This window comes from Daucus carota, chromosome 2, assembly GCF_001625215.2.
Source record: "Daucus carota subsp. sativus chromosome 2, DH1 v3.0, whole genome shotgun sequence".
NCBI classification, from domain to species: Eukaryota; Viridiplantae; Streptophyta; class Magnoliopsida; order Apiales; family Apiaceae; genus Daucus; species Daucus carota.
In genome coordinates this window covers 23,949,000-23,960,076 of record NC_030382.2, presented here as the reverse complement: position 1 = coordinate 23,960,076, position 11,077 = coordinate 23,949,000, and the positions used below count along the sequence as shown (strand labels likewise).

Here is an 11,077-nt window from a genome sequence, read left to right as displayed (position 1 = left end):
GCTTCATAAGAGAATTATAACCGTTTTTAGCGCCAAAACTCAATACAACTTGTACTCTTTTCTATTTTCATAAAATGTAAAATGAGTTTGTTTCCACAACTATATCATTTTATGTTTTATTAACAGTTTACCACTACCACAAATTCCATCCAAATCAAAGAAAGGTCAAAACAAATCCACGAAAGCAAAGGAAGAAATACTCGATATTGCCATGCGTATCAAACAAGGATTGAAAAAATGATATCTTCCACAATTTCAGTTGTAGAATTAAAAATATACATATATAAATTAAAACCGAATTATGGTCCCATTGATTATCTGCACGTCATAGATCAACGTATACTGTATTCATTTAAATTTCAGTTTCAATCCAGATCACACTTTAACATACATCTCGGGGTTTTTTGTTTTTATTTTGGAGGGTGGGTGGGGTAACAAACAGAATACCATAAGAACAAATCCTGAATGCATCAATGCTAACACCCAAAAACTTTCTCATTTTAAAATTGTGGTAGTACAAAAGTAACTTATAGAACCATCTCTTTACTGAATTTGTAGGTTTCACCTCTAAAACTTAAAAGCTCGACAAAGTATTATAACAAGAAAGGTCAATGCTTTCCCTAGGATTTGACAACCTCACTTCTAATTGTCAAGCCATGGAATGTTACAAGGGTGTGCCCAATCAATCAACCCCTCCGATCAAATGAAATGGCAACCTAAACATTCTTGTCTGGCAAACTAATGTCTAAACCAGGAACAAGGCAATTAGAAGCCAAACAAACCTAATTCGCTGGCTTTCTCCTTCTCAAATGTCTCAAAATACTGGTATATGATTGTAACTGCTAGCAAAATTCCGGTCCCAGAGCCAATAGCTCCCATGAAGTCAGCCAACACTGTTAATGCACCGATACAGATTCCTCCAAAGGCAGCTGCTGTTGGAATATAGCGGTTGAGTTCCTTCTGTAAGTTTGAATCACGGTGTCCGGGCATAACCATTTGTTGCTCCTACACAAGTGGTAAGAAGATCAATATATTAAGATCATGAGAAGAAATTAGCAGCCAATCACACTAGTTCTAAAATCATGACACCTGGTTCCATTAGAATGTACACCAGTTCTACAATCATGACACCTAGTTCCATTAGAATGTGCATATGTGCCGGTAGTACATAGGAGGTCAATTATATATATATTATCCACAGCAATAATAAAGCAATAATTAGTTAAAGTAGTTTAAACAAAAAACCTAGAATTCCATATAACAGGTGCTGTCATGAATATACAATGTTTTACTAGCCTTCCGCTATTTTACTCTTGTCAAAAACTAGCATGGCCGATATATGAAAGCATACAAGAATATGCAGAACCTCTTGTAGTCCTGCGGAGATATATAAGATAAAAAGATCACTAATGTTTCTCAAATAGAAATACCTTGAGCTGTTTAGCAACATCTCTTGCAGAGGATCCAGAAACCTCAATCCACGTTTTAGAGAAAAGTGCACAAGCTGACAGCATGAACACTATATAGAAAAGAGCGTGGAAAGGATTGGCTGCCATGTCAGCTAAGCTGAGAGAATCACATCATAACAGAATCAGTACACCTCCGGATAAGGGATCATTAGATTGAATTTAATTAAACTTCTTCAATTAACTAGAGAAAATGAAATGAAACAGGAAGCCTTATTTACCTTGATGGTGTAGTCACATAGTAAGCAAGACCACCAACTGGTACCGATTGACCTGAATATTCAGATTCCTGCCACTTGCCCAACAGATTAACCAAGAAATTTCCACTGTACTTCCTGTACAGCAACTGTTCGAAACAAAAACAGATTTTAGTAAGGTTCTATCGCATTTCATACATCACTACTTCAGCTGTAAAATCAAAGACTCATCACCTGAGATATGAAATAAAGGTTGGACACGAGGGCGGACTGAAGAATGATAGGCATGTTGGAAGTATAGAACAGCTTTATTGGGTAGGATCCCTGTTGTCCACGAGCATTCTTTGATCTCACAGGCAATACCACACGGAAGCCTTGGAAATATATCACAATGAGGAAGATCAAAACAGTAGCAAGAAGATTTGTCACATTAGGAAGATTTTGCCGATAAAATGCTTCCCGAAGTGCTCGAACTTTGTCCGTCCTGGTTATTAGCAAGTGGAACAAGGCAATAACTGCACCCTCAAATTCAGCACCACGTCCGCTGTTGATAGTTGTAGGGCTAAATGCTTTCCAGATAATACTTTCACTGCAAATTAACGATAAGTGGTATTTATACACACTTATAGGCCTTCATTTCCACTTAAATTGGTTGGTTGTACTTAAGTGTTTAGTGTCTTTTGATGTGTTTTTAGTGTTTTTCTGTGCAGGTCACGAGTTGAGGTGATGAAGTGATTTTCTCTCATTTTAGGTTGTTTTTGGTGCATTATTTGCAAGAATAGAGAATTGTGGATTCATCACGACTTGGGATTTTGTGGGTACATCTTCTACAAACCCTCACGAGAACGCACTCGTCCACTAGAGCTATCTAGGGGTTTAAAGGGCTTGTTGCATGTGCTAAATGCAACCGTGATCACCTACGGAAGTGGTACTAGAGCGAGGAAGGACATGCACGCGAGAACGAGCGGAATTGGAGAAAATTGGCCATCCGGGGGCAGACACTAGCGCGCCCGCGCTACCTCACAGTGAATTAGCGCGCCCGCGCTTGATTAGCGCGGCTGCGCCCAGCAGAGTTGTTCCGGGCTGATTTTTGAAGCTTTTCTGAGGGAATTGAGCAGCGGTCGAGGCCCGGTTGACTTGGTCAATGTATTTTATTTTCTCATGTGTAAAACCCTAGCCTCCAAGTAGTTTTAGAGATAATAATATCATAGTTTAGTTTTTTGTAATCAAGCACATTATCAGTTTTGTAGTGGATCGTTCTTCGCGAGGAAGTGACAGTTTCGAGCGAGATCGTGAACATCAAATCTGTAACGTTGTGTTCTTTATTATTAATTCAAGTACTTTTATTCCGCTTAATTCTCGTATTTTATTTATCATGTTTTCATTAGAACCCATGATGTCGATTAGTTCGATTATGAACTAACCGCCTTCATGGGATTCTAATGGATTTATCGATGTAGTCTAGGAAAGAATATTAATTACTTGATTTTGTGACGTACGTTGATTTCTTTGCATGAGCCGTGCTTATTCTTCTTAGGAGCGTAGCTAACTTCTAAGTTGTTTGTTAATTCTTTCTGAAGCGAGAGTGGATGATTGAATTTAGAACTATGCCATGTAAACATAGGATTATGTGAATTAAACATAATTTGTGGTAGACTTGAACTATTTTTATCACCCTGTGTAATCACGATAGACGACTTGCTATTAAACCTCTCTGCTTACACTACCGCTATAGAGATATAGGGTCTGAGCTTTGTTGGTGTCCATGAGATCTCTGTCTTAATTGCGGATTTTGATTGGTATGATATGTGTGCAACGAGAGTTGGCATGTATTACTTTCGTGTTGTCTGATTAGGATCAGCAGTCGCATGTTAATCAGTAAATTCAATTCTAGATGAATTCGATAAGGAAGTTAGAATCCCATGTGTTTTCCTATTCTGATTTTGATTAGTAAATTTAGTTATTAGTATAAAAGAACATATCCTTGTTAATTGTCTTAGCAGTGAAAATTACTCATACATTGTTGCATAGGTGCGTATTCTTAATTCACCAGTCTCTGTGGGAACGAACAAATATATTACTTGTGATCACGTGCGCTTGCGTGTAGATTTTTGCGAACAAGTTTTTGGCGCCGCTGTCGGGGACTCGGTGTTAATTAATTAGTTTATGTACTTGTCATCAGTGTGCATTAAAATTCACTGACTAGGATTCTATTCTCTTCTCACTTTTCTTCTTTTCTTTATTTCAGGTACTTGAGTCGTGTTTATGCTAACACGTTCTAAAGCTCGTAAGGAAGAAATTGATTCATCTTCTTCTTCTGATTCTGAAACAATGGATTATGCAAGGACAGCAGTTGGTGAGGCGTCACGCGAATTTTCTCGTTTGAAAATCAATGATAATCAGGCTGACACAATTGAGCCAGCGATATCAGCCAGGGGTATTCGAATTAAGCCATCAATCATTCTCAGGCTGCAGGATACTATTCAATTTGGGGGGTCTGTTCTTGAGGACCCAAACCTGCATCTAAGGAAATTCGAGGAATTCAGTATTGCATTGGATTTCAATATCGGACCTAAGGATCTGGTGAAGCTGAGACTCTTTCCATTCACGCTACGTGATGTAGCACGACCATGGTTTCTCTCTCTCTCGGCAAGCACTACTAATAGCTGGAACAAGTTGGAGAAAATATTCTGTACCAGGTTTTATCCTCTAATTAAAGTATCAGCTATCAGAAACACCGAAAGTAAATTCTCTCAATTCTCGGGAGAATATCTTTGTTTAGCTTGGGACCGGTTCAAGAAGATTCTCGAAAATCTCAATGAAGATGGCATGCCTCCTGGAATGGCAATTCATTATTTCTACAGGGGTCTTAATGGTCAATGTAGAGCAGTGTTAGACGTAGCAGCTGGAGGAAATCTGTGGAGCAAGAGCTTCGATGATGCTTACGAACTGATAGAGAACCTGGCTGCTGCTGAGCACAGAGACCTAAAGTGGAAAATTCCAAAAGAGGAAGAATCAGAGGATGATGAAGCGGTCGAAGTCACTCAGGAACTTCAGATGACTAATTGGCACAGGATTAGAGCTCACTCCGACTCAATTCCTAATGCATGTGGAAACACTTGTCCTCTACTTTCTACAAGTGCGAGTAGCCAATCTGTAATTCAATCACCTGCTGATTCAACATTGAATGAAGCACAATACCGAAGAATAATCCGGCGTATTGACGCGGTTGAAGAACGAATCGGTCGCTTTGCTGATATATTAACGGACTCTCTTGCTGAAGCATTCTTAGCACTAGATGTTAATGTTACTTGGAATTCGTTTGGTTATGGAACGAGGTATCCTCCACAGGATACTTCATCGGAATCGGATTAATTCTGGACTTCACGTCGAGCTAACGACGTTAAACAAGCGCTTCGTGGGAGGCAACCCGCGCATTGGAACCATGTTGTACCGTTGTAAACCTCAAAAACGCAAAAAACCAGAAAATTTGGCCCTGGGTGACAGACACTAGCGCGCCCGCGCTAGTGTCCAGCGCGCCCGCGCTAAGTTGCTCAGCGCGCCCGCGCTGCACTTAGCGCGCCCGCGCTACTGTCTGCCCAGAAGCCCGATTTTCTCCCAAAAATATTTTATTTTCCGTTTTTAAAAGCCCACAATCCTAATATTGCATGCCTAGCCCGAAATATATCCTCAATAACCCTACTTCAGCTCTCAAATCCCTATATAAACACAAAACCCATCTCTAATTCCTATTCTAATTCTATAAACCCTACTTATATATATACACATCCATACACACAACCACCATCAAATCTCTCAAATCCACTACACACAAATCTCTTGCAACTTTCGATCTCTATCAATGGCACCCAAAAGAGCCCGAAGATCACAAGGACCAAGCACCCAAGCCCCTACATCTAGCGATTCTTCCTCGATGGGTGAGGTTGAATTCACCTCCGATGGTGCACGAACCGAGTTTCAACGGCTTATGAATAAGTCGATAGTCAAGGAGAGGGGATTCTTACCCACAGCTGAAGATGGGGATCTCTTAAGCATGATTCAAGAAAGGGGATGGGAGTCTTTTTGCGAGGCTCCGGAGGCGGTTCCCTTGGCCATTATTCGCGAGTTCTATGCTAATGCCAAGGAGAATCGCGATGGTTTCACGGTGGTGCGAGGAACCCGTGTGGAGTATAGTGCGGAGGCGATCCGTAGAGTGATTGGGGGGCGTGCCAAGCGCCGTAATGAAGAAGATTGGGTTGTAGAGAGGATTGGGCGTGCCAAACGCCGGTTTGACGAGGATCCGGTTGATCTTGATAGGTTGGTGTATGATATGTGTGTGCCGGATACGAATTGGAAGATGACGGCACCTCCTTTGCCGGCACATGTTTCTTTTCCAGCAGCCGCCTTGAACCGGTATGCGAAGGCGTGGAACGCCTTCATCTGTGCTAACATCATGCCATCTTCACATGGGCATGAGGTGACGGTGGATAGAGCTATTCTGCTCTTTGGGATTGTCTCGGACAAGTATATTGATCTGGGACATGTGATTCATCAGGGGATTCTGAGGTTCTTACAAGGAGGAACCACTGGTGCCATTCCGTATGGCACAATTGTTACAAAGCTATGTCAAGCAAGCGGTGTTCGTTGGCCAGCCAACGAGCAATTACAGTTGCCAGCAGCACCTATTGATCATTCGGCGATCAGCCGGATGACGGAGTGGGAAGGAGGAGTTCCCCACCCTCGAGGCCTAGGGTACATATATGATGAGATGCCAGGGGGACGTCCAGGGTTCATTAGGAGGGAGCGTACTAGAGCTTCTGGAGCTGGTACTTCTCAGACGGAGAGGAGCTCCGAACTGATGGGAGATGTTCATTATCGCCGGCTAGCGAGACGGATGGACACTATGCATGACATCCACCAGAGGTTTGCATTTGACTTGACACAAGCTCTTGGTAATGCTTTCCAGGCACAGGGGGTCACAGTTCAGTGTCCAGTATTCGGAGCAGGGATGCAGTATCCTCCACCTGATTCACCTCCAGCAGAGGTGGGGGAGGACTCGGACTCCGAGTAGGTATGTGGGTGCTCTAGCCTTTTTACCGCTTTCAATGGGGACATTGAAAATTTTAAGTTTGGGGGTGGTAATCTAAGGAAGAGCATATTATTATAATTTTGTTTATTATTGCATGTGTTAGTTAGTTCATGTAGTTCACGTTTTTTATTTTGCTTTGATTATTTCTCACGCTTTGATTATTTCTCACGTTTTTTTTTATTATTTTTATTTTTCTCACGTTTTTTCTATTTTTCTCAATTTTTTTATTTTACATGTTTAGTGGCAATTGTTGTAGTTAGTATCACGAGCATTTGCATGAATTATGAAGTTAAGCCAAGTTAATTGCCTATGATGAGTTATGTGCGTAGTTCTTGATTAGTAGTTTCAATTGCAATGCTTGGTTAGTACTTGGAAATTGCTTGTGTTGGAAATTGTAATTCACATATGTTCTTGAGATAGGATTTAGACGAAATTCCTTGAATTCTAGGATTGAATTGAGCACCCTTCAGCTTAGGTCTGTAATTCTTAAGTTTGGGGGAACTGAGGAGTAGATATACCTTTCTAGAAAAAAAAAAGAAAAAAAAAGAAAAAAAAAAGAAATAGTAGTAAATAAATAAGTGGTAGAATTAACTAGGTTGAGCTCATTAGTACTCGAGTAATTAAGTCTGAGGGGACTTTGTGCCTAACAACCTAAAGCCCTTCGTGGTTTGGGATTGTTGACCCAACGCTCGCTACATGGGTACTAGTGCATAAATCTTTAGGGATCTCAACCATTGCCGATAAAATGCTTCCCGAAGTGCTCGAACTTTGTCCGTCCTGGTAATTAGCAAGTGGAACAAGGCAATAACTGCACCCTCAAATTCAGCACCACGTCCGCTGTTGATAGTTGTAGGGCTAAATGCTTTCCAGATAATACTTTCACTGCAAATTAATGATAAGTGGTATTTATACACACTTATAGGCCTTCATTTCCACTTAAATTGGTTGGTTGTACTTAAGTGTTTAGTGTCTTTTGATGTGTTTTTAGTGTTTTTCTGTGCAGGTCACGAGTTGAGGTGATGAAGTGATTTTCTCTCATTTTAGGTTGTTTTTGGTGCATTATTTGCAAGAATAGAGAATTGTGGATTCATCACGACTTGGGATTTTGTGGGTACATCTTCTACAAACCCTCACGAGAACGCACTCGTCCACTAGAGCTATCTAGGGGTTTAAAGGGCTTGTTGCATGTGCTAAATGCAACCGTGATCACCTACGGAAGTGGTACTAGAGCGAGGAAGGACATGCACGCGAGAACGAGCGGAATTGGAGAAAATTGGCCATCCGGGGGCAGACACTAGCGCGCCCGCGCTAGTGCCTAGCGCGCCCGCGCTACCTCACAGTCAATTAGCGCGCCCGCGCTTGATTAGCGTGGCTGCGCCCAGCAGAGTTGTTCCGGGCTGATTTTTGAAGCTTTTCTGAGGGAATTGAGCAGCGGTCGAGGCCCGGTTGACTTGGTCAATGTATTTTATTTTCTCATGTATAAAACCCTAGCCTCCAAGTAGTTTTAGAGATAATAATATCATAGTTTAGTTTTTTGTAATCAAGCACATTATCAGTTTTGTAGTGGATCGTTCTTCGCGAGGAAGTGACAGTTTCGAGCGAGATCGTGAACATCAAATCTGTAACGTTGTGTTCTTTATAATTAATTCAAGTACTTTTATTCCGCTTAATTCTCGTATTTTATTTATCATGTTTTCATTAGAACCCATGATGTCGATTAGTTCGATTATGAACTAACCGCCTTCATGGGATTCTAATGGATTTATCGATGTAGTCTAGTAAAGAATATTAATTACTTGATTTTGTGACATACGTTGATTTCTTTGCATGAGCCGTGCTTATTCTTCTTAGGAGCGTAGCTAACTTCTAAGTTGTTTGTTAATTCTTTCTGAAGCGAGAGTGGATGATTGAATTTAGAACTATGCCATGTAAACATAGGATTATGTGAATGAAACATAATTTGTGGTAGACTTGAACTATTTTTATCACCCTGTGTAATCACGATAGACGACTTGCTATTAAACCTCTCTGCTTACACTACCGCTATAGAGATATAGGGTCTGAGCTTTGTTGGTGTCCATGAGATCTCTGTCTTAATTGCGGATTTTGATTGGTATGATATGTGTGCAACGAGAGTTGGCATGTATTACTTTCGTGTTGTCTGATTAGGATCAGCAGTCGCATGTTAATCAGTAAATTCAATTCTAGATGAATTCGATAAGGAAGTTAGAATCCCATGTGTTTTCCTATTCTGATTTTGATTAGTAAATTTAGTTATTAGTATAAAAGAACATATCCTTGTTAATTGTCTTAGCAGTGAAAATTACTCATACATTGTTGCATAGGTGCGTATTCTTAATTCACCAGTCTCTGTGGGAACGAACAAATATATTACTTGTGATCACGTGCGCGTGTAGATTTTTGCGAACAATTAACACCAAACAAAATTTTCAATTACATTCAGATGTATACAATAAAGTTTTATGTTAACTTAGTATTAATACCAAAGACTAACCAGATATTGGTAGCTATGAACAGAGATATTCCAGATCCGAGACCATATCCCTTCTGAAGAAGCTCGTCTAAGCATATCACTATGATACCGGCAAAGCACAGCTGAACTATAATGAGAATAGCATTACCAACTCCAAGCTGACCAACACTGCCATACATTCCAGAAAGAACATACGCGACAGCTTCACCAACAGCAATCAAGATTCCGAGCAACTTCTGAGCTCCATTTCTAGAGAAATTAGCCAAGTTCATAACATTAAGAATAAAAAGAGGAAACAGTGTCGAAAGACAAAATGCACACAAAAAACTCTGCTACATTATCTTAAGAATATTGCAGATATGCAAAATTAATGCGATAACAAGGCAATATTACACAAGGTAAAGTTAAGAAAATTATAGCAGTTATATATACATACAGGAGTGCACGATCCTCGCGAACGTTGTTGTCCACTTCAATTATTTTTGACCCAGCCAATAGTTGCATCACTAGTCCTGATGTCACAATTGATGTGATACCCAACTCCATGACAGTCCCACAGTTCGAAGCCAAAATCACACGCATCCAATAGAAAGGATCTGCTCCAGTAGTAGAATGTATGCCATACAAAGGAAGTTGACTGCACACCAGAAAAATGAAGAGAGAGATCACAGTATATATCACCTTCTCTCTAAATGGAACCTTCCTGTCAGCACTTTGTACCTCCGGCAAAAACGAAAGAAATGGCCTAACCAAATGCAGCACTCTAAAACCTCCTCCCATCTTAACAAATTACAAAATCTGCCCACCTGTTATAATTAATTAAAAAAGAAACGTCAAACTAAAGATTTCACAATCATTAAAACACCTACTTAATATAATCCAAGCCTATCTACATTATAACAAATTGTCAAACTAAAAAAACGTAAAAAAAACATTTCACGTATTTTAGATTCTTCCCAACCTATAAATAACTAACTAGTCCGAAAGTCCTCGAACAAAAGAAATTAAAAACATTAAAACACCTCATTATATTCCAAAAAAATCTACACTCCAATTATTTCATCCATATAATGTCAAAAGAAAAGACATTAACAAACTATTATTTTTACCATCAACTAGTCTGAGAAACGCCACACTGATAAAATGATAAACAAAACACAGCACCTACTAGCAATTCTTCCAAACTTAACTATTCTGAGAAACAGCAAACTAAAGAAAATCATCACAAAATATATAACTTCAAACACACTTCCAACATCTATATCAAATTAAACATAAACACGAAATTAAAAATAAATTTCACTCGAAGTACAACCTAAATATAATAACAATTTAACTACACCGAGAAACATCAAACTAAATAAATCCAGAAACAAATCATCCTAAAGCCCGAATCTCCACCTCCTTCAATTTCATTACAACATTTACAAACACGAAATTAAGCGACTGGAATTACAACTATGCCACTGCAATTTTAGCAAACATAAGACAATCACATCAACACATACGTACATATACACACAATCACATCAAAATAACAACATGAACAGATCTAATTAAACAAATCGAGATTGAATTGGATCTAGAAAACAATTGAAACTGAGATCGATCACACGGAACATATACATACAGATGTTTAGAGCACGAGAAGATCGGAGACTTACAGAGAGAGTATGCAGATCTGGGGAAAATGAATACTGTGTGTTTTGTGTGTGTGTGTAAAGGGGGAGTTATTAACAGTGATATTAATTTTGAGTGTACGTGGAGATGGACATAGGTGTGATGACACTATGGCAGGCCAGTAGTTGATGGCCACGTCAGAGAAAATCTG

At 39.7% G+C, this 11,077-nt stretch overlaps 1 protein-coding gene across 1 annotated transcript; it reads right to left on the bottom strand.

The window, feature by feature from the left end:
- Positions 1–477: 477 nt before the first annotated feature.
- Positions 478–10,976, bottom strand: LOC108207023 (uncharacterized). The gene is made up of 7 exons (XM_017377489.2): positions 10,911–10,976; positions 9,683–10,052; positions 9,268–9,495; positions 1,898–2,252; positions 1,688–1,812; positions 1,431–1,566; positions 478–1,005 (listed from the first exon to the last, which is right to left on the bottom strand). The coding sequence occupies exons 2-7, from the start codon at positions 10,024–10,026 to the stop codon at positions 766–768; spliced, it is 1,428 nt and encodes a 475-aa protein (XP_017232978.1). The 5' UTR covers positions 10,027–10,052; positions 10,911–10,976; the 3' UTR covers positions 478–765.
- Between the last annotated feature and the right edge of the window lie 101 nt (positions 10,977–11,077).